The 27,487-nt window shown below is 44.4% G+C and overlaps 4 protein-coding genes across 4 annotated transcripts; 1 reads left to right on the forward strand and 3 right to left on the reverse strand.

Annotated features, from left to right (window-relative positions):
• Positions 1-909: 909 nt before the first annotated feature.
• On the reverse strand, positions 910-1,281 carry H6S33_008511 (uncharacterized protein; the record flags this gene model as incomplete). The annotated part of the gene is made up of 2 exons (XM_044839867.1): positions 910-1,129; positions 1,196-1,281. 2 exons carry the CDS (start codon positions 1,279-1,281, stop codon positions 910-912), a joined length of 306 nt encoding a protein of 101 aa, XP_044688056.1.
• Positions 1,282-8,325: 7,044 nt separating this feature from the next.
• Positions 8,326-10,582, reverse strand: H6S33_008512 (uncharacterized protein; the record flags this gene model as incomplete). Its single annotated transcript, XM_044839868.1, has 6 exons — positions 8,326-8,450; positions 8,571-8,887; positions 8,972-9,432; positions 9,538-9,610; positions 9,669-9,798; positions 9,922-10,582. The coding sequence occupies 6 exons, from the start codon at positions 10,580-10,582 to the stop codon at positions 8,326-8,328; spliced, it is 1,767 nt and encodes a 588-aa protein (XP_044688057.1).
• Positions 10,583-20,685: 10,103 nt separating this feature from the next.
• Positions 20,686-21,723, reverse strand: H6S33_008513 (uncharacterized protein; the record flags this gene model as incomplete). Its single annotated transcript, XM_044839869.1, has 4 exons — positions 20,686-20,790; positions 20,850-20,957; positions 21,019-21,465; positions 21,538-21,723. The coding sequence occupies 4 exons, from the start codon at positions 21,721-21,723 to the stop codon at positions 20,686-20,688; spliced, it is 846 nt and encodes a 281-aa protein (XP_044688058.1).
• Positions 21,724-22,340: 617 nt separating this feature from the next.
• Positions 22,341-26,662, forward strand: H6S33_008514 (uncharacterized protein; the record flags this gene model as incomplete). The annotated part of the gene is made up of 4 exons (XM_044839870.1): positions 22,341-22,567; positions 22,714-25,410; positions 25,481-26,183; positions 26,246-26,662. 4 exons carry the CDS (start codon positions 22,341-22,343, stop codon positions 26,660-26,662), a joined length of 4,044 nt encoding a protein of 1,347 aa, XP_044688059.1.
• Positions 26,663-27,487: the final 825 nt, after the last annotated feature.

The raw sequence follows: 27,487 nt of genomic DNA on the forward strand, positions 1-27,487 counted from the left end.
CGTACGTACACGGGAAATGGCCATGCGTGGTTCGTTTCAGGGTTCCTTTTTTATATCCATCGATATCCCGGCAGAAAAACTGTTGGTGATTTAAAACATCTCCCTCAGAGTCACATAATCGAAGATTGACTTGGTAAAGTATTATTATCCCCCCAGACTTGGCATACATCTCGCTTGCTCGGATATAATGTAACCGGTAATCCAAGCGATGAGATGCTCTGGATGTGTACTTCAACATCTATAGTCCGAGGCGGGCGAGATAGAATCTTTCTTCTGTGCCACACTACGACATGTGTGTGGATACAGATGAATCGATCACGTTTACATGAATCCCGAGACAACCTCCCCCATTATTCCTTTTCTTACTGCTTCTATGCGGGAGTTTGCAGCTTTGAAATGGCCGGAACATTGTTTCCTTTCACGAAAAACTGGAATCGTTATTGGAAACGCATGTTCTTGAGCGAGCCGGAACCCGCCCGGGAACTAAGTCATGGACGCCCGAAACGGCCTGAATAACTTGTGGCCTCCGGGGCGGGAATTTACAGGTGCTGGTATGGAAAGTATGAGCCTTTGGGTTCGATGCAAGTTATGGACTGTTGTTCTCGTGATTTGTAAAAATAAACCATTCAAGATCCGTGCCGGCGTGGCGGAAAAGCAATTTCCATGGTTACTGTGCTGCAGGTACATATGCCTGTCGCATTTGAGTCTGGAAAGGTAAATTGAAGGATAAAGGGGAAACGCGTGGTTGTAAATGAACAAGCTACACTATTACAGTGGTGGAAATGTTCACAAGTACAACATGACGGTAAATGGTTCCAATTACTTCCTGTGAAAAAAAGAAAAAAGAAAAAAAAAGCCAGAAAACGCCAGACACTCCATCAAGCTCCCGTAGCCTTCACTGAGTATCCTTTACTCAATCATACTCTCTAGAACCTTCTTGATGGCCTTAACGACCTCCACCTTGACTGCTTCCGGTACTGTCTCCTTCACTCGACCCTCCACATCTGCAACTAAAGCATTAAAGTTCCCGATTTTGGCATCTTGTGCGCGTAGTCGCTCGTGGCAGAGTTTTTTCGTCTCCTCGTACCATCCCGACTCGCGGAGTAAATCAAGTAATAGCGTTTCCAGTCTACCTCGCCCTTATATTAGCTATCCGCGCTCTTCCTTAGAATTTTAGGATAGGGAATCAGGGTACCGTTCGAGCTCTCCTGAGTCAAGGAGGCGACGATTTATCTCAGCGCGGAGAACAGGATCTTGGGCGGATACAGTTGGGGACGACATTGTACTGGTTTCCTTATATTTCCGAAAGGAGAGAGAGAGGATGTTTTCGCGAAGTTCGAGGGTTGTCGCGCGCGCGCGAGGAAGCTTAGCTGTTGCCAAGAGATTGCTGCACGGGCCATGCGGTGCGGATAAGCTTGGGATCAGTCAGCATGATTGGGTAACGCTACGCCACGGATTGGTGTTTTGGATTAATGGGCTTAGAATAATGTTTGAGGTTTTTGGTTTTATGAGTTATTTCTGTTCTCTCATTTGTATGTATAATGATGTTTTGAAACGCCAATACAGCTTACCCCAGATGAATTATTGGACGATTACCTAGCACCTTCAAGATCGAAAGTTCTTGTGGTAGCTCGATCCTAGTGGTTACTACTAGAATACAACATAAAAGGCATTGCCTTCTCTTCTTATATATATCCCAAAGAGATTTGTACATGCGTTCTTTATCCGGAGAAATTATTCTTGTAACAAGTAGGACATACTTTTTTCTTTATCGATAGGCACGGATGAAAAGAGGGGGAAATCTGCGTCCAATTTATCCCCACTTCCATCTTTACTCTCACGTACACACATCTGGGGGTAAGCATACCCGCGGAATCAAACTAGCAAAGCGAACGAGAAGATCTTCTTCATTCTAACACTTTGAATTTATAGCTTTTTACAGTAATTTATTGTTACAATAAGTAATCCAGTTGAAAAGTCGAATAACCTAGACCAAAAAGGCACTAACCACACAAACCACGTAAGGTTATCTCCCGAAAACAACCTTAAGCTTTAAAATGCTTGAAATCCACTTCAACCAACCCTCCATAAAACACCACCTCTTTAAACTCTCAAAAAAGTTGAAGCGCATAGCTATAAAGTCTTACAAGGTCACTAAGGGCACCACGCTGTTTCTGATAGGCCCTGTCAAGGAATATAAAAGACAGAAGCGGAAAAAGGCCACTGAACTGGCGAGAAATGAAGAGTTAAGGAGGTCCTTTATCGAGGATGGGAATATGTATAATGGAGAGAACAATCCCAGTGGACAAGAAACACTAGATGTGGAAACAAACAGGGGTCGGATAATAAAGACCAGGCGGAAACAGATAAGAAACTCAGACGAGAAACGTAGATCTAGAGGGATGAGGTTGGAGGTGCATCGAAATGAAGTCGGCGAGTCTTCCAGGGCTGTTCAACCTCCTGAAGCTGTTAGGCGCTATAGAGCTAGTCATCTCCCTTGTGTTGGTAACTGTGGTCCCCCTGGATCTACACGATGTAACTATGGCGCTTTTTGTGAGACTAGGGTATCTCCTGAGTCAAGAGGTTTGGGGGCTGGTAGGTTTTGGGAAGCGAATGGGACTTCTAAATCTTCAAAACATCCAAGAAGTGGAAAATTATGAAGGGATTCAAGAACGCTCAGATACATGTATAGGATGTGCTCTAGTTCTGGAACACATGCGCACAGCTTCATGATCGGAGCTTTGATGGCCGGTTTCGGGCTGGAGACAGACTTAGAGTACCAGTCCAGTCCACACGTACATACATGTACTTACCCCGGGCCAGCCCAGACTAGTCCGTGTGCACATGTTTCTTGCCCCCTCCATGTAAAGCACATGGGACATGGGTTAAGGTGTTTTAACCTTAATTCTGATATGAAATACTAGATCCGAAAAGAATACTACTAAGTGGTAAAAACAAAGTATGTTTCAATCATTGACCCAAGCCAAGGTGATTACAGTGTGATGAGGAGAGATTGCAGTATGATTATCAAGTGATGAGAGTGTAATTGCAGTATGACTGTACCATGTTTGAGTATATCCGTTACCCAATATTATTAGATTCCTACTCGTGTGCTACCCTTGCTATAGTTAGAATATACGTATAGACCAAGGGAAGACAAAGCGCCAGTTAAGCACGGGCCAGTACAGGCCAATAAAGCCCGTATGTACTTCGTGCCACCAAGCTCTGATTTGGACAGATCTCTGTATCGGTTGGATCATCAAAATCTCTGTGAATCACGTGCGGTACTCAAGAAAGTTGACAAAAGAAGATCTAGAGTTGTGAATAGCCTATATAACATCTAGGGGGCCGATAGAGAAGAAAGGCCGTAAGAACGTTTAGTAAATATTCACAAGTTTATCAAATTATAGTATGCAATCATGACATATCACTCGGTCACAACAAGCATCAATATTTTTTTCGATATATTTCGAACTTAAGAAAGTCATGAACTTATTTAAGCAGCTTTCTAGTTTAATAACTGAATTGTATATGATCTTTAAAAAGTACTAGAGCGAATTCGGCTTTTCAATTAGGCTATCCAGAAAAACCAAGCTGATGATCAGCTTGGGTGCTGATAGATGCGAACAGCACGTAATACATCTAATAAGTATATAATTATAACCTGCATATGCAATGTACATTTAAAAGCTCTTGATTGGCTCATTGAGAGAGGCTTTTGTTTCACTTGAAACATGTGTTGGATATCAACATAGGGTATTGTGCTGAGTGGTGTTAGATTGTTAATAGGTTTTCAACTGGTTCTGGGAATCGATTAGTAGTTCAGTTTTAGCGGCTTGGTGGCTGTTAAAGGGATACTTGCAGCTTGAACTGCGATCTATCCACTGATATATGGAGGGTATCACCGATCAGAAAAGGCACATATCGACCAGAGCAGATATAGTGATGGACTTTGCCTGCCAGGAGGGGTCGAGGGCCGCGCAGCGGCCTGAGAGCCCCGACTGACAGGCAAATAGAGAAAATAAGCCGCAAGGCTGCTTGCCTGTATATTGGACTGATTGATATACATATAGTACCGGCTGAAGGCCGGAAACCACTTGTATGGCTGTATACACACTACGACCGAATCTACATATCTGATTGGAATATACAACTCGTCTAATATTTTTCAAACTTCGAGTGATTCTACCCCTTCGTTCGTTGCAGCAAAAAACAGAGACATATTAGGCCCACGACGGCGTAGTGATATTCAGGAAATATAGCTACCTACAGACTGTGGAGAAACCAGAATATGTATAGGAGGGGCCGCAGAAGGTGACTTCACAGCAAAAGAGGTTCCTGGAGTGAGGGTTAGGTTTACTACTGAGTAAAAGTTGCCTACTAGCTCCCGGTCGTGAAAACACACGAAGTGATAATTCCACATCGTTGAAGTAGGTCATTAGTACAACAGTGTTGACTATGCGGATTGGACACGTTGCGGGAATCTGTTCATGATGAACTATATATCCATTTATCTAAATGGAGAAGCTAGAACTCTCTGATCTGCAATTTCCACTACAGCTATGCGTGTTCAAAGATCATAGCTCCCATATGCCTTGACCCATTCTCAAAGTTTGACTTTCCTAAGAATTTATTCCCGTTTTTGAACTAAGAACAATAAACACCAAGCACTATGGACACGGAACAATGGAGGGGGCCTCGCTGAGTCTTACCATTCGCAATTATGAATGAGGAACTATACCATTAATCCAGGAAAAAATGGTTTGTATCGATAGGGAGCTTTTATGCAGACTCGAGCTCTTGGTCAGAACAGGGCTTCGTACAGGCCTTTTAGGAACATAGATCCGTTCTTTTCCAGGTTTTTCTTATGGAGATATTAACATATACTTATATATATCGTACTTATCGGAAGTTTGTAGCGTAGTGATTCGTCTCAGAGGACGATCACACAGGACGTTGTAATTCCCTTATATAATTATGTGGTCATTTGCCTTAAAAACGCCTCCTGACCTTCCTTCATACTAGCTCGCTGTAAAAGGCAACTTCAACGTCTTGTGTGACCGGCCATCTTTTATACGTTGAGCTACAGTATTTACGTGACGGACAAGACTCAAATTGTTCTACGATCCAATGAACGTAATTAAGGTATCGTCCGCTCTAACCTAGTTCACTGGAGAATGTGCACTTACTGACCAATCAATCCTATAGAACCGTGTTGGCTCCTCTACCTTTGCCATTAATTCAGGCCCGCCACTAACCCAGAAATACTATACTTGGTGAAATTCTAGCTGATTTGTCGTTATATAGAACTATAATATCCGTTTCCAACACTTATCGAGATCCTACGTCTTGCGAAAATACGAAAGCGATGTCCCATAATTAATTGCTACAGAAGCCATTGTTCAGAAAGAAATCTGATAGATAAAATTGTCGCGAGATATCAACTAGCTAGAATGTATGCACTTACACTTACCAGTAGTTGGCTATCAGAACTCTCCTCACTATCACCAAAACAACTATACCAAAAAAGGAAAATATCGACGTGATATCTGGCCATTAAGATAAGCTTCTCTCATCGTATATACCAACCAATCAATATTCGTTCCCGTTGTGTGGAAAGGGGGTGGTTCCGGTGGGCGGGGCCATCTAGCACAATATACATACATGTACATAGTACAGTTACCAGGGTAATCTCATCGCAAATTTCGTTCAACTAAGCCCTGCCATATGGTTTTGTCTGTGCCATTATAAATTTAGCATCGTGTGAATAACAACAAATTGTGACGTACACGATGTTGTCACGTGAACCCCGCGATTTGCTAACCCAAAGCTAGGATATAGGAATCGTGGGTGGGGAAAAGCCACCAGATCCCCTGCTAAGCCTCCTGTCGAATAAGAAATCGCCGAAGAAATTTGTGGCTTGCAGTAATGGATACTTTATTGCGACGTCAACACTGAAAACGTCATAGTTTTATGTCAATAATTAAGAAACTACTATTGTAGGTGCTGGCTGGATGTTTTTACCATCAGTAGGGATCCGGTGAGGATCGCCCTGATACTTGATGCGCTACATAAACCAATTTCTTGGCAAATGGATACAAGTAACGCTGTAACAGTGACATCTCTCGTTATCTTCAAATGCGCGCGGCCGATTGTGGTTGTCATTTAACTACTTTAACAAGAGCCTTAATATTGCACTCAGCGCGATGACGAACCTGACTAAGTATTTTTGAGCATGCGATTGACGCGTCAGTAGGACACTGTGGAATACCACAAGGGAGCTTTGATATGAAGCACCGAACACTATCTTAGTATGAGCAAGACCTCCTCGATATCTCCTCCCCTGATCGCTGTCCTGTCCCTCTGAGAACTCCGACTTCGCAGAACTGAGAGGCAGACAAGCCTGGCTTGTTATGACGCTGATTCGACCATGATCTTTGTCATCCTTAATCACTCGGTTATAATGACAAAGCCCCCATACCAAAGCTAGACAATCCTACGTTAGACCCCCGGTACTTTTTTTCTCTCGGGCAAGCGCTAACTAATTGGGCGCTTGAAAGTTGATCAGTTCAGATTAGTAGTAGTGCACATATTGATGCTTCAAACGGTGGATGACTTAGATGCAGCAGTACAGCAACAGAGATGGCTGTACCATGATAGCATATAGAAGAAGAGAAGACATACAGGACCCGGGTTTTACATGAGGTATTTAGGCGAAGTAACTACTAACAACCGAATTCAGGTGTTCTCTCAAGGCTTTACAATGTTCCAAGCCTAAAAAGCCATCCGGACGTGCTGACCCAACCTACGCCAATCAAGAAGCGAGAAGCACACCACTGAGCTATTGAACTAGAAGCCTGCTATATTTGGCTATCTGAGAACCAGTAGCGATAGGTCTAAACCAATTGCTAGTAGCTAGCTCTTAGTGGCCTACTGTTTCGAATCTTAGTTGGCGGTGGAGGTGTGGGAAGGCTCAACGCTCGTTCGGTACGCCAGGCAAGATTTTTAGAGAGAAGGGAGAAAACAAGTGGTCGTCAAGTGGGGATGTGATCTTCAGGGGGACAAGTGGAAGATCGTCAAGGTAATTCTTGCGCCCGGGATCCTTCTTCCTCTTCCTCTCCTTTTTTTTTTTTTTTTTTTTTTTTTGTTTTCCTTCATTCTCCTGGTACACCATCTCACTTCGCATTTGAGGAAGGAAGGGGTATGGAGAGGAGATTCGGTAAATCTTTCCATTTTTATTTAGTCTGGTCAGGTAGGATGTAGGTCGTGCCTTTTCCCCAGTTTGTGACTCGTCTTCACTGGTTTTGTGAGTTCGGAACGAGGAAAGGGTGTCATGTCGTCATCCCTAGACTTCCCTCCAAGATCGGCCGAAGCTCTGGACCTGCGGGTCAAGCAGTACCGGAGAGGAGGGATTTTCGGGAACCCTTGCGCGACTGCTTGAGATGGCAGAAAGCTTGTTCAGACGTCAGTTCATACTCCCAGCTTTGCGATATGTTATATTTCTGGTAGTAAGCCCCCCCTACACCCTCTACATGACTTACCCCAACATCCCGCATAAGTGATAATTTATGCAGTAACCTATACTAGAATACTCCATTGGGCTGAGGTTTCTAAAAAGAAGAATTCGATATGTTTTCAGATGGCGTTCTGGAAAAGTCATGTCATTATGCAGATCGCCACCCTTTTCACTATAGTTGCTCCCCAGCCATTAATGGCACACGGCCACTAGTGCAATGGCGTTCATACTCATATTACGAGCTTTAATTGAGGGTTCAGCTTGTATTTGGCTCAGAAAGTGGACGGCTGAAGCTCTATACCTTATGAGCAGTTTTGTGATAATACGATGATCGCATGAAGGTTTTACGGAAATCACGCACAAAATAACATTTGATCCTACGGCTCAGACCAGCAAAGTCATAGTATCTACGTGTAAAAACAAAAAAACAAAAAACAACTTCCTTCCAAAGTTGACGGCCAAAAGAAATAATCCCAAAAAAGCCAGTGACAAATATTCAAAAAAAAGCAAACCCCAAATTCAGCTCCCAGACCCCTAACCCGATAAAGAAACAAGTAATAAAATTCGTTCGAAGCCCTTGTATATAAAACTCAATGCCTCAGGGATCTAATAGCCTGCAACCTTCAAATAAGAACATAAAAGTGAAAAAAACAAAAAGGCAAAACAGCAAAACGGAACAGTAAACAATGAATATTTCACCGACTTTTTAAAATCTAAGGAATGAAATAGCCGCCAACTCCAACTCCCCCAAACACCTTTGAAAGATAATACTATCCTACCCTTAATATCGTATATATAATTCTCGTAAATCATGCCACTCTCTTGAGGAGCGCTTCTAGATCCTTCATGTCTTTCTCGGAATACCTTCTCTTATTATCTTGCTGTTCCATACCAGCGTGTTGTACAAAAATCTTCGGCGCTGGTGAAAAAATCTCTGTCCATTTCGGATATTTGCCCACCGCGTAATTGTTAGACTGTAAACGCTTCGTTGATGACGCAGATGCCGGCGTAAGCGCCGAATCCGGAGACGTTGATGGGGACGGGGAACCGATACCGTCAATGTCCGCAAGCTGCACCGAAGACATGCTGCCCCAATGACTTTGCGGGCTGGTTGGTGGTGGCTGTGGTGGTTCGGGTGGCTGCAGCATGTCTCGGGCTTCTCCAGGATTCCGGCTCAATAGCTCTCGGAAGGGACGGAGAATGATTAGGTAGCAACGGGAAACCTCATTGTCCTGTGCCGAGTACTCCAGCGCCGAAATGCATTTTCTCGCGTCGGCAACGTCTTCCGAGAACTGTTCAGAATAATGACCCTTCAGAGCTTGCTGGGACACGTGAAACAGCAGGATCAGGCCTGCGTTGAAAGCGGGGTGTCTGTTTTAAGAGGAAGAAGGTAAGCATTAACACAACAAACAGAACAGCAAACATAGTGATCTTCAACGCAATATGGGGGCTTACATGGCCATCCAGCATTTTCTGACCAATAACCTCTCCGAATGCAGTAACCCAACAATTTTTGCAACTTGTTTTGACGCATAAACGCAAATCTCGGCGTACGCAATAGCTTCCTTGATTTTGCCGGCAGCTAACCAATCGTTGATGACACCCTCCCCTGATACTAACGGAACCATCACCCGTCGCGTCAGGAGAATTATCGCCGTCAGATATGTGCAATGCATCAAGTAAACCATAGCCTTTTTCATGGGCTCGATTTCTGTCGAAACAAGTGCCTGCAGCTGTAAGAACTGGGGTAGTCTCTCATGCCAGTGCTCCAATTGCACCATGTGCTCCGAGATGATCTGGAGATCTGCCCCAGAATCCCTAAACACGTTGCATAGAATTTTCCCAAGCAAAATGCCAAGCTTGATGAGATTGAGCTGTAGCCCAGAAGTGATGGAGTTGTTGGTGTCGTGATATTCCTGATCAGTTGAGATTTCGTTACCATAATGATCTATAAAATACACTGCAGTTGGTGTTATGAATCACGGGATAGGAGCAGGAAAAAAAGGTTATCTGTATCTTACCTTTTCATCATAGCAGCTTTGAGAGATTGCTGGGTCAACGTTCGGCAATACCCCTAAAGTACCAGCAAGCCAGCTGGGTGGTCCTTTAGTATATTTTTTTGCGTATAATTTCAAATAGTGATGCCACAAACCTGTCCAAAAAGACTAAACTTCTCCATGTCTTCCTCCATCCAACCCATTCAATCTTGGAGAAGATTCCGCCTGCGGGTGGCTCGCTGCTTAGATGAATCCCCCGCGAATGCGCGCTTTGAAGACCTTGACCTAGATTGGTGAGATATCAATGGAATGTTTCTCGGACGAAACTAATTATACAAAGCTTGCTGTACGACTGTTTAGGCCATGGTGTAGGGAAGGAGGGAAGAAAAGACGAAATTAAAAACGCACCTATATATTTCCAACAGGCAACCCTTTTTTCAAGGATACAGTAAATGGCGAGTAGAAGCAAGACTCTCATAGTTTGGAAATCATCTGCCTCCAAGCAGTCGTCCAAGTAGAATCTTGCTGTCTGAAAAAAGGATTGGTTCACGGCAAACGGCACTAGGTCGTCGTAAAGTGATCCGACAGCCGCGATCGCAAACAATTGACAAAACATCGGCAAAGTTGTCTTTTGAGGTTCTGTGTATGCGATCTTAAGAAGTTCACGAGCTTCATGTTCTTCAAGAATGTAGAAGAGCTGTCCGGTAGATAGATAGAACTTGTCTATTGCTTTAGCAGTTACTGGGTAGGGTGGCAAAGAGTCCCTTGAGAATATCCTGATAGACGAGATTACGGATTCGGTGCTTGACTTGAAGTCTTCAATAGACTCAAGTCTGATATCCTGTGGTAAAAGGGCATTTAATGACCTGGAGAGTGAGAATTCTGAAGATTCCGTTCGAATGTCGAGGCTCCCAGCGCCACCATTGAGATACTGTGCGAACGTTGGAGGTGGTGGCCAAGTAGGTGTAGACTGAGCACCAGAACCACAAACATCGCAACAACTACTACCATTACTGCTGCTACCGTTGTCGGAGGACTGCCCATTCTGTTTAGACGCGAATATTGACATGATGAAATATTGTGATGATGATATGAGAAGTAGCGACTGGACTCTCTCTATTTTTTTCCCCCCCTGAGATGGTGACAAAATTTGGCGCGAAGAGCTGGTTTTCTAGGATTTCTAAGATTTCTAGCAATCCTAACTTATAAAGGTATTCGCCAGAAACTACGCGTACTTCCAGGTTATAATTCATCGTTTTGTTTCGCCGGTCGGTATTAGCAGGCAGGGTTTAGATCGTCATTTTTTATGACGTCTTTGGCGGATCCGGGAGGTAATCCAGGCGACGGGTCATACACATACATGAAGACATACAGATATTCTGCTGCTGATACACATGTATGGCATGTATGGATGTGGGGTGTTGAATGTATTGGTATGGATTCTGGTAGGCAGATAGTATGCCGAGATACAAAGACATACAGTTCGTAATTCCGTTCCCAAACTTCTGGCTCCATTCAACAACGTGCTTCTCCAGTTCGAATTCTCCCATGGCTGTCATGTCATGATACCAAGACCAAGGCAAGATGTCGTTCTATATTTGATCTAGTCAACTAATACATGATATATCATAGTAAAATGTATGTCATTAAACTCTATGAATTGTTCTTTCTTTTTCTTTTTCTTTTTTCCGTTTGGATTTCTCTTTCTTTCTTTCTTTCTTTCTTTCTTTCTTTCCTTTCTTCTTTCTTCTTTCTTCCAAAGTATTCATGTCTTACTCAACATGATCATGCCCGAGCAGGCAGCAGTATGAGCGCTCTCCCTCCTGCGGATTCACTCCACGCAGGTCCTGTTTTTTTCTTTCTTTCAACCTAGCTGTCATCATGTCTAATTAACTGGAACGTGAAAACGGAACCATGTTTTGTAACTTTCGCCCCCGAGCCCGGACCCATCGATCAAGGGCAATAGTAGTAACTGTAATAAAATTCGTTGAAAATTGCATAAAGGTAGAAAACTAGGCAAAGAAACAACACATGTTAACAGATCAGAATCCTGATGATGATGCCCGATCCCATCTTATCAACAAACTTACAACACAGCAAGCTTCGCCCTGAGTGATAGGTGGTGACTCCACTACGGAGATACGACGTGGTAGAGTTGTTTCTATGGAGACGAGATCAATTGCTTATGTGTACAGCATCGCAGTCTGCCTCGCGATCTCAAACAAATGTACGGGCGCGCGCACAGATTAATTGGGCCTTGTCTGTGCCGGTGACCTTTCGTGAGTTGCTAGGGACCTGGGAGCTTTGACCCCCGAGCTCCCCAGGAAACGTGGATAAAGGTTGCGCTTATGCTTATGCGAGGGTTCTTGATGGGATCTGTGATTGGCGATCAAGCGTGACTCCCGCTGATCAATACTTTTAAGAGTGAACCCTTAATTCTTGGCAGCCTTTTATATTTGACGGCTGACAGGAATCCGCAGACAGACGGGAAACTCCGTTTCATATTGACAACCATGAGAACAGTCTTTTTTTTTTTGCCTATGTATTCATTCTTTCTGCCTGCGTGGTCTGGCCCATGGGTGCTTTCCTAGCTGGTTACCTCGACAGCTACTGCTACTAGATCTACATGATGAGACATTGATAGTGCTAACCAGAGGCTTGACTTTGATTTCACATACTTTCTCTTGTAGGGGGTGCCACGTTTTCATAATAATTGAAGTCTCTTATATACGTTACATGTATCTAAAACTGCTCAGTCTGTGGGTCGCGGTATGGTACATGTGTATCATAGCTTTTTTTATTTTATTTTTCTCTCTACATACGTATATACTGGGATCCTTCTCTTTGGCTCTGCGCTTGTCTGCGACTTCATCGCCGACTCCAGGCCCGCATGGAGTGCAGGGTTATATCCGTTGATTGCCGTCAGAATATCGGAGTTATTCACATGTTAGCCCTGGCACCGGCGGTATTGACAAGTAGAGCACGTTGGTCCTCTTGGATATAAAGGTTAGAGATCATAAATGATCACTCGAGCCCTACTTGATATTGGGCCCATGTATGGGTGTACAGCTAGTAGGCAATAGCTAGTACTAGCACCGGAATATCCAACCGACCATATAAGACACTCCCTTTTCTCGAAGAAACAAATGTCAGATTTTGATCAAAACTCAGAGCCAACCCCCCCTCCCCTAGCCCCCCTCCCAATATATCACTTTGCGTTGATTTAGATGGTGTATACTTAAAAATGGCAGTTCCTGCCTAAAGAGCCAGCGCGGATGGTGTCGAGAGTTCGAAAGTAAACACACACAAACTGCCTTAGGGACCACCTCATTTGTTGTTGAATAGGAGACTTTCTGTTGTTGAGAAGCATCTTCTACCTTTCCGGGTCAACACATTGATGATCAGCACCTGCGCCACGCCACTACAATGCACGGTAGCGTACAGGGTTGGGTAGTTTTCCAATATAAATATGATCATGAGGCGGAAGGTGAATGCCTAACTAGTGGCATGCAAGGCTACTCGTATGAAGCAAAAGATCGGAGATCAGAGATCAATCCCCCCCTCCGTTATAAAGGGGGACCCTGGTCATGATGGGGTCTTTTTGGTGCCCCACGCAACAACTAACTGAACTGGCCGACTTGAGCTTTGTAAAGAGTTACAAGAAGTTTGTAAGAAAAGGAATGAAAAAAAAAAACATACGGCCTCTAGTCGGTTGCATGCCTGTAGTACAGAGCTCGGTCATGATGACGTTTCTATGGGGATTCTTTAGACGAATTGAGAACCCCAGAGTGGCTTTCATATATGTTTTTTTTTATGTTTTCCTCTTCATCTATGAGCGGATTGATATTAATAGGACCCTCATTAATATAGATATGATGACATCCATGGTGCATGCGCAACGTTGCAACGTTGAGGGAGTGTGTGTGGGACAAAACAACATACAGAACTTTGTGAACCCCTTAGAGTCGAGAACGAAAAGCTCCTGTGTACCATACGGATAAAAGAAAGAAGAAAAAAACTGTGGGGTAGATATTGTATCGTGGGCTCGCCACATCTTATTTGAACGTCCTAACCTTGGCCCTTTGAACTTAAGCGGATATCGATAGCCTATCCGCCGAACCCTAAGACCTGCACTTCTACTGGCGGTGAACACTCCCGTAGAGGCGTTCTACATGTACGGGATCGCATCATTTTGCTCGAAAAATGAATAGGACATCGTAAATCTATAGTGCCTATTTTGTCGTGCGGCGATCCCGGAATTTTGAAACCCAGGGATATGACGATGGCAAGAGGAACCGGAGGACAGGGGTTCAGTGTTGACGAACCAGTTCGGTGGTGTGGCCCGTTCCGACCAACCAGGTACACTTACCAGAAAAGCCAATTTTCTGGTTCTTTTGGCCTGCCGCGAGTACCGGTAGTTAAGCAGTTTAGTTGACATACTTGGTTTTTGGGGGGGGCATGGGGTGTGTTTACGGGTCCTTCGGGTTGAGCGTTGTTGAGTAATTCTTTCTTGGCTCACAATGACTTACAATAAGAATCAGAGAAACCGCCAGCAATCTTGTATATCACTAATTTCACGTGATTGTTTATTGGTTCTTAATATGTCACGTGGAAGTGTTCTGGCTCGGCGGCATATATATCATCATCCAAAGCTGCTGAAAGCTGAGGAAGAAAATCTGGAGCGTATGTATCGATATCTTGTATCTTACTGCACCTCATGCACGAAAAGTTGGAAACTTGGAAAGATCTGCACTGACAGACCCTGAATTTCCGGCTAACGGATGGTCCCTTACCTAAGGGCTGGCAGGTATCATTCTCTCTGGTTTATATTGGGGGTCACGACTTCGGGAAGTTCTTTTTACAATAAGCCACTTGACTAATAACATACCTTTAGGTGGTCGACAACCCGGTGGAAGTTCCCGGGGGGCTCACATTAGATGGATCAAAAAGTTTTGTAGCATGAACAAAGAGATTGTTTTACTGGGTGCCTCAAAAATGCTGGTATTGAGACGTATCTCACAGTCCCGGCCACGGCTCTGTTAGACATGTTGGAACATTGAGCGACAAGCTTGTCCAAGTTAAGTCCCCGACGAGCCCGCGCAGAACAGTGGTGGCTAATTTAGATCGTAGAATAATACAATCTCACAAGCTATGTGGGAAATCCCGTCGAGCGAATACCATGAGGCCCAGCAAAGAAAACCAGATCAAGATTCACAACCTAATACAACCACGAGTTAGTTCGATGTGATTCACTATAATTTGCGTTTATGGTCTTGTTGTGATTGCTTATGATCACGGCTTTGCTGAGGCAGGGTATGCCTTGGACTCCTCATGACAAAAAATGGTGGTTTCGGCCTTGGCTCGATACCCTCTTCGTAGTGGTGTCGGTCATGTATCTGCGGGGTGAACGCAGTCATGTGTTCTCACTCGGACAGCATTTTCCAAGAGACTGCCGATATATACTGCATCAAGTGCAACAGGAATATCGAATACCTATAGGCCACGCAGATTTTCCTTTCGAATATGGCACCGAAAGAAAAAGAAAGTTTAAATCTATCACCTTTGGTCAGTCTACGCCTTGAACTTGACTAGCTGGATGCATACTTTCCTAGAGTGTTGAAGAAGTCTATGGAAAGGAATTTGACAACTGTGTAGTTTGTAATTGGTAAGTCATGAACGGGATGGAGTTTGGTTTATATGTTGATAAGATTCTGACACCTCGATATAGCCAAGTCCGTCTTCAGCTTAGGAAGACAACTTCCACGTAGATTCAATGCCACTTCGTTGGAAGTTCTTTCCAGCCAATCGGAAAGAAAGGTAGCAACCAAGAAGGGAGATACGAAGAAAGCGGGGAAGGGTATTGGATAAAGAACATAGACCTAGAGATCTATCATCTAACTCTAGGTAGCCGCATGGCTGTTATTGGATGTTATCCGCGTTACTAAATAATACCGGTCGAGGCGACTGGGCAAGAGTATTAGTACATCTGCACACCAATGACACGGGTAGGAAGTCGGTCCTGGGCGGAAGAGTACTGACGTATGACTTGTGTTCTAAACCTATCTCATTTCTCACCGGATTCGCTACCCACTAATAGAATATCAGGAAGGATTTTTTGATGCTTTTTGCGTTAATTATGTGGGGGTGAAGGAAATCGGGTTCGTAATCAGGTGTCCATACATACATACATTGGATTATGTGGGGCAGCTTTTGGCTCAAGAAAATCCTTCCGACTCTCCAACATTCACGGGGCGGTCTGATCCCGACCGGAGTCGTTCAGGGGATGAGTGGACAAAATATTTGAAGTATCCATCTGTAAGACATTGCCAAAGGCCAGACCAAGACCCATAGGGGAGGGGGGGGGCGGTTGCGAGGGTTTGTTCCTAGCCGACCTGTTGGTTAAGATCATCGATCTAAGAGCTGAATTCAGGATAAAGGGAGCCGTAAACACATACTGTATCTCTCTAAAGCGGGGGCGTCAAGTTCAACACCTAGTGTTATATCTATTGACGGGACTATTATTCCTTCGTACACATGGAGCAGGGGGTCTTCGATAACTGAGTACAGCTGTGAAAGAGGACTTCAGGGGCGTGAATCAGGAGGCATTGTAATCCGCGATTAAGTCGAGAACACACAGGACTGTGAGGTAATAAGCGTAGAATCGATGGTAGGCATCCCGTAAGGTCGGTACCTGTTACCTGATCTCGTACCCGATGCAGCACTGCGTCACCGTAGAGTAAACTATATTTAGGAGGGATAGATCAAATGCCTATACTCTAGATAGGATAAGTGACTGACAATATCGACGAGATCGAGACATCGGTAGCTTCACAAGAGTGCGGAAAGGGGTTTGGGAGATGGAACTAAACAAAAAAATACTAGGTTTAGTGCCTCCTCCCGAATCCCATGCATTTCCTGCACATTACTTTTCTTCTGTATCACAGTGTGGACTTGAATACATGTATGTACCACTACATGTATTCATCAGTCCGGGTGTTGGATACATGTATAATTGTCGGAGGAGTAAAAGGCGTGGTAGATAGAGCCAAATCTCTGTACTAGTTGGGAAGGGTTGTCGATCAGATTCAGTTCGACCCATCTGTTCAGAAGTTGATGTGTCAGGCGGATGCTGTAACGACCCATCGAGAAAGAAAGCAGGTGACGTGTGAATATGGGGGGTATTCAAACGTTTCTTATCATATCTGATCGTGAACTTTCACAGGGGTTCGAGCCCTAAAATCCTTACGGATTCTGATTGATGGGGCGATTCTCCTGTTACCCTGACTGGTCTGATTACTTTCCCGTCAAGCACTGCGATCAAAATCATCTAATATCACTCGACCAACCCTTACCGTAGGCTTTCCTCCAATTTCGAGAAAAAAACCATAATTTTATGTTAAAGGTAACCCGTTTTCTGTATATAGAGCGTATTTCATGGATCAAACTCATGATAAGAGTTTGGCGCTAGCCATTTTGGGCTATATGGAGAGGCTAGGGTTAATTTCTAGTACAGTGTTATATGATGTAGCAACATATATACCTACAGGGATTTTGTTGTTTCGAAGGTAATTTAGGGAGTTAGAGAGCTGTTAAACGTAGGAATTTGCTTTGATGCCATGCGGGCCTAGGGGAACGACAAAAAATATATATACGTATACATCTTCTGGCCGGCGGACCTCAGTGATTATACATGTACTCCATCCAATTTCCCTTCTCTCAAGTACGATGAAAAAATCATTCAGCCATTGGTTTATACAATGGTAACCCAATTACTACCCCTGCCACTTTGCAAGGCGGAGATACATTGTTCTACATATGATTGGTTTATCCTAGTAATCTATCAGACCTTCTTAAAATCTAGTGCTGGGACGTAGTAATACCAAACTGGGCCAGACATGGTAACAATTGAGCTGATCTTTTACTCTCAACCTCGTTTTCAACAATAACAACTGATGCCAAGGTACTGGGCCTGCACAGCACCAGACTCTAAGCAGGTCTCGCCGAACCATGGGATAATATACTCTAGGACTCAAATGAGTACTTAATGTATGTACTGCAGTACTGTATTTTGTTTTATATTAGCTGTCGTTGCATAGATAGAGTATATATGTATGTGCTCATGCATAGCGCCTAGTGTGGTCCATGAGCCGACTCGAGCTTTAGGCTCGAACTTTCGGCTCGAGCCCAGTGAGCCTCTCCCTCCAGCGAGCCTGAGCCGGCTTGAGCCGTTTTCTCTAAGGCTCGAGCTTTGGCTCGATCCTTACCTCAAGCTCAGTTTGCTCACTGAACTAGGCTCTAGAAGCCATAAAGGAAGCAAAAAAGTGACTTCTACCCACCAGAGTGTTCACTTAAATAATTAATCTTTTTCACGGTATTACTCTATGAAATGAAGCTTATATTTGTCATCTTACTATATTTGCTGTATGGATAACCTGTTTTTTATATCATTGATCACAGGCTCGAGCCAGTTTACGAGCCTGTCACCAAAGCTCGAGCCTTGCGAGCCTCTGCCTCCCACGAGCCGAGCCAGCTCGAGCTTATATGCCGTCTCGACTCGAGCTGGCTCATGGACCACACTAATAGCGCCCGGCCATGACGCTACTGGTATACGCATATGGCATGAGCACTATATCTTATTTGTACGCGCAACTGCAGAATACATACATACATACGGATTGGAAGCATCTAAAAATCGATTAAGACTTTATGTAGAGTAGAGTACGTATGTACGTGTAGTTTACTGATCTACCTTTGGACGACGTACTGTCCGCCGGCCACGTGCCCATTGGCAGCTGTGAACCAAATCTATAGATAGATCTATAGTAGAGGGACCAGACCATCTATAATTATAAGAAATAAGAGATCTAAGTGAAATAATCAACTAGTTAGTTAAGAAGCTATATACATTGAGCGATTCAAAGACATCCTGCCGATTTCTTACCAATTGTGTAATCCTTGTACAGCCAAAGCAAGCAACTATTCGTAGGGACGGACAATTGACTCGTCACATAAGAGTAGATCTAGCTAGAGCCCGGCCATGGGATCTAGATCCGTAGTGCATACATGTACATGTAAGTAACGTACTCTAGTGCTCTACTCTACGTCGTGCTATTGGATCGACGCCCCTGTGGAAAATTAGTAGGATACTACTACATGTAACTAAATGATAGCCTATAAATATTCTTTACCCTTATATAAGTCATCTTATAGGATAGGTCTGCCCTGTATATACATGTAGTCCTGCATATGCAGGGATAAGTCAGTTAAACCTTAAAGTTTAGTGAGTACCGGCAGATCAATCATTTAAAACCCTGCAATAGTCTTGGATCGTTCGGATTCCTTATCGACCTATCCAGAACGTACTATCAGATCAGGTGGAATATCAATTGATCAAGCCAGATTGACAGATTTTACCCTGGCTGGGGATGAAAATTTTATACCCCTTAAGCTTCGTCGACTGTATTTTCAGTACTCCAACCCGCCGAGAAGCCTATAATATGGATTGTAAGTGACTCCGGCCAGAAGTACATGTAGTGATACTAGTTATAGGTGCACGTGGTGCTACCTGTACTTACATGTCAACAAACATTCCTACGCTTCGCAATCGATTCACTTAAATAATTCATTATAATTCGTGTTATTAAGACAATCGCCATAATCTGGTCTGGCTGGACCAATGACCAGTTCACGGGTTTGTGATTAGCATGGCCTTAAGTACGTCTGGCCTTTAATTAGATTATTTGGCCACATCGTCTCTAATGAGCTAGTATATATATGTGTGATACTCAATTGCTCAACTGTTTTCACATTATATTACTATATGTACGCGTACGTATCTAGTATATATGTATGTGACGTGGTATTGTAAGAATACTACTGTAGTTCATACTGATCCATATTGATACTACATATACAGCCACTCAGCAAAAGTGTTCGTGATTTAGTTTGAATGTCAGTGCACAGTGTGGCGCACCCGTGATGTTGATGTTATTAGTTTAGAGATTCAAAACAGCGAAAAATATATAATATAGTTCGTGGCTATATATAAAAGAAGATAGGTCATTGATCTAATTCTTCATTGATTCCGGGCTCCATTGGTCACTGGGAAAGTTTTCTCTTGGGGGGTTTTTGATGGTCCGCACGGTTACATATAGAGAAATGTCTCACTCCGAAATCTGAATCACGAACACTTTTGCAGAGTGGCTGTACTTGTATATAGTAAAACAGGCAGTATGTACCTTAACTACATATTATTGGCTGTCCCTTTGATCATGAAGAAAGAAAGAAAGGCCCTTTTTGGAGAGGCTACTTAGGTAGACGTACATAGTTATAATAGTTATGGCATATCCTTAGGCCTGAGAGGATGTCTTAGATTTTCAACACACAGGAACTCCGTCATATTCTACATCGCGGGCTGGCATCAACCATTGCTATCAAAATTAACTTCCAGTATCTGGTTAAGTATGGGCTATAAACCCCTTTCACATGTCAAGTATTTGTCACACACTCGCGGGAGCACACACCAACTCCGGAGATATGGGACTAGAGGTATAAAATACTCCAAAGATATAGATATTGCACATATATAAAGCTCTGTAGGCAGGGCTCACTCCCCGGTGATGCGATTTATCGTTAAAGTGCATGTGCATGGCATATGGTAAAGAAAACATCAAATTGATTGCCTACCTATTTGAATCTTATAGTAAAGGATATCACAAAGGTTTGTGGCATCCAAGTCCTAAAGTACTAAGGTCCATGGTATGTATATAAGACTTCCGCCATAAATTTGAATACCCTAAGCAGGTACATACATGTACGTAGGTAAATTTTCCAAGTACATATTATTTAAAATAATTATAGTTTTATGAATTTAGAGCCCGGAAAGGTAACAAGAATCGCGCTGTAGGTACTCTAATGGGATTTGGCCTGGCTGAGAATTATGGAGATAGTCTCAATTAGTTTACAGGTTGAAAATCGGCCGTTTTCAATTCAATGCTCAAGATGTAGCTATAGGTTTGATGGCAAACCCCGGAAATTGTTTAAATGGATTTAACACCAATGGTGTATTAATAGTATCCTGCTAAATATGTAAATTCTACACCCATCAACATGGCATTCTGAATTCTTACTCGCTCGTTAAGCACAATAGCTTTTGTATCATTTTCTAAAAACTCATCTGGCCTCTCTGTTTGGATCTACTGTCCCTTTCAACTTCGCCGTATCATGAGTTCCCTCGCTTTTCTTGCTTATTGCTTGGCCTCTTTCATCGTGAAGTACCTATTATCCGGGGTCAATAATTTCTTCCACACCAGTGAAACGAGGTGAAAATAACTCACAGCGTGGTTAGTTTCGCTATTTGAAATCCCCTCCTGTTTCCCACTTTGTTCGTTCATACTCTTTGGGGGCTTAATTGCCGCAGCCGGCTTATCGGTTTCTGAAGGTGGCTTCAAAGGCCGTTAATACTTTGCATTTGATCCGATCCCCTGCATTAAAATTTCCACCTACCTTTCCTTGGTTACTCTCATTTTCCGCCTTCTTCTTCAACTCGGCAGCTTTCTCACTGCCCTTCTCTTTCAAGTCATTAACCTTTTCACTTCCCTTTTCCTTCAACTCCTTCAAATCCTCAACTTTTTCACTGGTCTTTCCCTTCAAGTCTTCGGCCTTCTCACTAGCCTTCTCCTTCAAATTCTGGGCCTTCTCACTACCCTTCTCTTCCACTTCAGAAGCAGTGTCGCTAGGGCTAGAGTCTGAAGATGTGACCTTGCTCTTCACATCGCTGTAGACCTCGCTAGCCTTTTCGCTGGCTTTCTCGGCTGCTTGCGAGGCCTTCTCGGAGATATCTCGAGGACCCTCATCCTGCATACCATGAGGCTTAGAGATAAGACTATGACCAGTAGAGGCATGGGTAGCGTGATGATCAGGCTTAGAATTTCCTGAGAGTAGGTAGAAACCCTGGAACAGCCCAATTTTGTTAGCCAAGGGCTTTCAAATTATGCCGAGGTTATGTTTCCCGGAATCACTTACGGTGGGAATAGTGACTACAACGGCACCGATGATCCATGGAAGATCAGAATTAGTACCCTTTATGATGTGTGGGTTTTCATCAGTGTATTTTGACATCCTGCGCATAAATTGGCGCGAAGTGGCTGTAGAGGGGCGGGTCAGAAGGGACCTGATGGCCGGGGCAGCAGAAGTCAAGCGAAATGCCATTTTGAAGATGTTGGGAGAGCCAATTGGTGTAATTGAAGTGGTATCGGAGAGATGAGATGGTATACAATAGATAATGAGATGAAATGAGGTACAAAGGAAGAAGACGAGAACACCGGATGATATGGGGTCGGGTGTTATTATGGGGGATGACCTCACACTTGGACAAGAACGCTCGTGGCTTGGCTGTATGCCGGGGTACGTCACAGTTGAGGCTTCTCTTGGGTCACAACTCTTAATCCAATAATAGCCAAGTGGCGGAAGCGAGAATACAGACCCCTCCTTCTGTGTGAGGGTTTCCCCACATTCTAAGTGATTCCTCAACTCTCGAGCGCGAAGGTTTGACTCTTTATCTTTTCAGCATTCTAAGCTCTCAGCTCTCACCAAATAGTGAAAGGCTGTGTTAACTCTGGATTAGACAAGTAAACCTGGGTACCTTCCCACCATCGCTATAGACTAAAACACCACCACCTATCACCATCCATCATCCCATCGACTTATCCATCAACATTTATCTCCCTCGTTATCCATCTTAGCTCTCCCGGGTGCTAGAAGCGCAACCCAGCTTCATCTCTGCGGAAAAAGAGGAGATAACAACAAAAAAAGAATAGTAACGAATCATGGCAGCTTCAAACCCCCCATTTGCTCTCCAGTCTCTACTGGAAAAGATGTCCTCTCCAGATTCGGACTATCGTTTTATGTCTTTAAACGACTTACTTTCCATCTTGACCAGCCCCAACGGCAGCTTGGCTCAAGCTGATACCGCTTTGGCCGGGAGAGTTATCGACGGCGTCGTAAAATCTCTCGATGACGCAAACGGAGAGGTCCAGAATCTGGCTGTCAAGTGGTACGTTATTTGCCAGACTGTTCTGGAGCTTCGTTTCTTGTCCAGCCGGCTACCTTTCTTATTCGGTCGTGGACTATATATCTACTCAAGGTCTATCCAAAAGCTCTACAGGCTTCAGCAAGCTAACTTGGAGAACCCTACTATAGTCTCGGACCACTAGTTCTCAAGATTCGAGATTCGCAGATCGCTCCTCTAATTGATCGTCTTACCACGCTCTCTATGTCATCTTCCGACCCCTCAATTCCTTCTACAGCTCTCCGTACTATAATATCCAGTCTTCCTCGCCCAGCAACCAACAACACCCTTCAGGCCGGCACTGGATCGGCCCAAAAGCAAGATCCAGTACAGCAGACCATTGTAGCCTCTGTTAACGCCGTTCAGAAGACTTTACTCCCAAAGCTACTGATCTTGCTTAAACCTGGCAATGAAGTTGTCAAGGCTGGTGGCGCAACCCTCGATAGTATAGATCTGCTCATCGAGACCCTGCGTTGCTTCGGTCCAATCCTTACCGGTGCTGAAGTCGAGAGACTACAAGTTGCTGTTATGAACCTTCTTGAAAGCGATCGGACTACAGGGGTAGTCAAGAAAAGGGCTGTCATTGCGTTGAGCTTACTTTGCTTGTACTCCCCGGATGAGCTTTTGTCTAGTTTCATAAATCACCTCATTGAGTCCTTCCGGGCACAAGATAAGCACCGTAATCCTACTCGTCTTCGCCTGCTTGTTTCTGTAACGGGTGCCCTTGCTCGAGGCATTCCGGCCCGGTTCGGGCCATACCTGAAAATTCTGTGTCCATTCATACTTTCGGTCGTGGACGGAAGAGACATCCAGGACCGGGAACTTGGCGACGAGCCAGAAATGGAAATGGATGAAGTTCGCGAAGCTGCCCTTGTGAGCTTAGAGAGCTTCCAGAGTTTCTGTACCAGCGAAATGATTAGGTTTACAGATGATGTACTGAATGCTGGAATGATCTACCTAAAGTACGACCCAAATTATGCCGATCCTGGTGACGAGGAAGGTGATGAGGAAATGGGAGGAACTCAACAAGAGGGAGAAGACGATGAGGATGACGAGTTCGGCGGAAGCGATGACGAAGGAGCGTTCGAAGACGACGGAGATTTTTCGGATGAGGATGATATCAGCTGGAAAGTCAGACGCTGTGCAGCGAAACTACTGTCAACTGTTATATCTACACGTGCAGCAGATTTGATTAAAGGAAAGGGGGAGGGAGGTGGAAAGGCTTATACAGATGTTGCACCACTGCTTGTCAAGCGATTCCATGAACGCGAAGAAAATGTGCGTTTGGAGGTACTAGCAACCGCTACTGTTTTGGTGAGAAAGACTGGGGAGGTTGCTGAGGGGACATTTGTTCCTTCCTCTGCTTCTGTAACAACAAATGTTCCCGGTGATATGGCTATGGGACCGCCCCCTAAAAGAAGGCGGGGCTCTGATGCCTCCATGCTTGATGGTGCGAGTCAGTTGCAAGTGCCGGTTCCCAGTGCGGATGAAGCTGGTGTGAAGGAGAGTCTACAAGCACTCATCCCTGAGCTCAGCAAATCACTCAGCAAGCTGTTTAAGGCGAAGACCACAACGCTGCCAACTAAACAAGCAAGCATCACCCTACTATCATCAATTGTCTCGATTCTCCACGGCGGACTTGATGGGGTCCTCGGGTTCTTCATCGAACCGCTTGTGGAAGCCGTTAGGGGTGGGAGCACTCTGTCTTCTACAGGTAATGTTGTTGCGGCCACTGCAGGAGCTGGAAGTGCTGCAACCGCTACTGGATCTTCATTAAGAGTTGAGGTTCTGAAGCTGGTTGGCAAGATTTGCGAGAACCACTCGGCTACTGTGGTTGGAGAGTTTTTTGACTCACTTATCCCTGCCATAATTGTAGCAGTCAAAGAATCTGCATACAAGATCTCTTCTGAAGCTCTTGGCACAATTGTCGCGATCGTTAAACTCCTTACTACCCAAGGAGCGCAGAGTTATGCCCTATACCTTCAAGGTCTGTATGATGTTGTTCTTGAGAAAGTTCAAAGCAGCGAGTCGGATTTAGAGGTCAGGGAGAAGGCCATTGTTGCTCTTGGGGTCGTACTGGCCCGGACCTCTGGCGAGGTAGAGCTTATCGGGCAAGACCGAAGGACTAGAGCCTTAGATCTGCTCGTGGAAAGATTGAGAAACGAAACCACTCGCGTCACTGCAGTAAGAGCTATTGAGGGTATTGCAAGAAATACCAAGACTGCAGAAGACGTCAACGATGAATGGGTCAAGATTGTGGTTGTCGAGTGCGGTGCTCAATTGAGAAAGTCCAATCGATCACTTCGTGGGGCCAGCCTAGACGCCTTGAAGAGCATTGCTGCAAATGAAATCTGTAGACGAAAGTTGGACTCTACAAGTAAGAAAGAGCTGATTGATGTTCTCACGCCTCTTTTGGTGGTCGGAGATATGCACCTACTTGCTCCAGCGCTCGCAATCATTAAGTTGATGATGCTTGATGGTGGAGTTTTTGTTTCTCAAGGAATAATTGATGGTATCAGCGGATTGGCCAAGAGTTCTCTTGGTTCCGGTCTTGTGGTGGAGAACTTACTATTACTCATCAAGACAATTGGAGAGGTCGATGATGAAGGGAAGAAGAGAGTGATGAACTCTCTGTTGAGAGATGTTGGTGTCAACGGGGACACTGGAGTTGTCGCTAGGCTGGTAGCACAATTACATGTTAGTGGCGGGGGTAAGGAAGGGGGATTTGCTGTTGGCGTTGGTGACTTTGTTGGTGAAGTCGAGAGCAGCTCTGATGATAAGAGGAAATGCTTGGGTCTTATGGTTCTTGGTGAAATCGGATTGAGGATGTAAGCGCTCAACCCCCCATTTGTTTTTTTGTTTTTGTTTTTTGAATCATTGACTTACCCGTTGATTTAGGGGAGCATCATTCCCAGTTGGTCCAGAGGTTTTCTTGAATCAATTCCATGCAAAGAGTGATGATGTTCCGATTGCTGCAGCAGTGGCTTTGGGACTAGCTGCTGCGGGCAATGTCAGTGGATATTTGCCTGTTATCATGCAGAGACTTGGTGGTGGCGATAAGGATCAATACTTGCTCTTGCACTCGCTGAAAGAGATCATCCAACACTCAAATGATACTACCGCGGACATCAAGCCCTATGCCGATCAGATCTGGAATGCCCTCTTTGCGATCGCAAAGAATGATGATAGCAAGGCTGTCGGTGCAGAATGTGTCGGAAGACTTACGATCATTGATCCGTACAGCTTCTTGCCGGAGCTCCAGAAACATCTCCAGTCACCGTTCCCTGCTATACGTGGTATGGTCATTTCCGCGCTGAGATACACTTTTACGGATACCGAGGCCTCTTACGATGACCTCTTGAGGCCGATTGTCGTCGAATTCTTGACTGTCATGGTCGACGACAAGGAGATGGAGAATAGAAGGCTAGCGCTGACAGCACTGAATTCGGCCGCTCATAACAAGCCCCATCTTATCATGCCCCATTTGGAGAGACTTCTGCCACTGGTGTATAGGGAGAGTTTTATTAAGCCAGAGTTGGTCAGAGAAGTGATGATGGGACCATTCAAGCACAAGGTAGACGATGGATTGGAAGTTAGGAAGGTTTGTGGTTACCCACTCTCCCGTTTCCGCGTGTCAATGATTTAACTAACCTCTGCAAAAAGAGCGCTTACGAAACCCTCTACGCCCTCCTTGAAACCTCCTTTTCTGGTATCGACGTTCGAACATACTTTGACCGCGTCATCGTTGGGCTCCAAGACGAACATGACATTCGTGCGCTCTGTAACCTCATGTTGACCAAACTAATTCATCTCGCCCGCGAAGAGACGCTGTGCAGATTGGACAGCATCTCTGATTGCTTCCGAACCACCCTCTCGACAAAGCCAAAGGAAAATGCGGTCAAGCAAGAGATCGAGAAACACCACGAGAGTATCAGGAGCACTATGAGAGCGACCTTGACGTTGAACGGCGAGTTTGGAGGCAGCGGTGGGCAGAAGAAGTGGGCGGCTTACTGGGAGTGGGCTAAGACGGCGTTTATTGACGAATTGCAGGCATTGGAGGCTGAGGATAGAGACCTTTAACTGTGCCCAAGTAGCGCATATCCGGGGGAAGTGACCATTATTGCCCAAACGCGGTGTTTTTGTTGATTGAGCGTATCTTCTTGTGGCTACATGATTAAGAAGCAAAAAGCGCATAAATACCTTTAGTTCTTTGATTGTACCTATGAATTAATTGCAGTCGTTTTCTATTGTGTTTACCCCCCTTTGTTTTCGCAGATGAAACTGTATTTCTTTATTTCTAGGAGTTGAAATGACATGGGAAGTGTTTTTCACGATTATGCAGCAAAGCTCCACATGTATTTCACGAAAGACAGTTCTAAATGACAGTTCTAATGACAGTTCTAAATGACAGTTCTAAATGACAGTTCTAAATGACAGTTCTAAATGACGAACCATCTTCAACACCACCTTGACACCGAAGGGCATACTTTAGTACAGTCCCCAAAAGGTGATGTAATAGGTGCTGTACCAATACGGAATTGTATAAAACTTCTGAATTAAATCGGAGTCCTATAACCTTGCAGTATTCTGCCAGATGTGGTACTGGATCCACCCGCTTCTTTTTTTTGGTACTGTAGTTGTAGGTACATGTAGGAAGACTCCATAGATGTTAGGATGGATGATTCTATTACGAAGGAGGATGAAAGCCTATCTATAACTATAGATACTTGTACATATAAAGGTGGCAGTCCAGTTAAGCTCACAATAGTACATGTAGTAATAGAGTATTTAAGCTAGAGTAAACACTCCTCTCCAGAGCATACGCCGATAGCCAGCAGAGCTTCCCCCTCTATCTACTCCAAGCTCTTCACTCTATCTACTGTATCCACCACGGAGCTCCGTTGC

The sequence above is a fragment of the Morchella sextelata genome (genome assembly GCF_020137385.1).
Source record: "Morchella sextelata strain SCLS chromosome Unknown scls_26, whole genome shotgun sequence".
Taxonomy (NCBI): domain Eukaryota; kingdom Fungi; phylum Ascomycota; class Pezizomycetes; order Pezizales; family Morchellaceae; genus Morchella; species Morchella sextelata.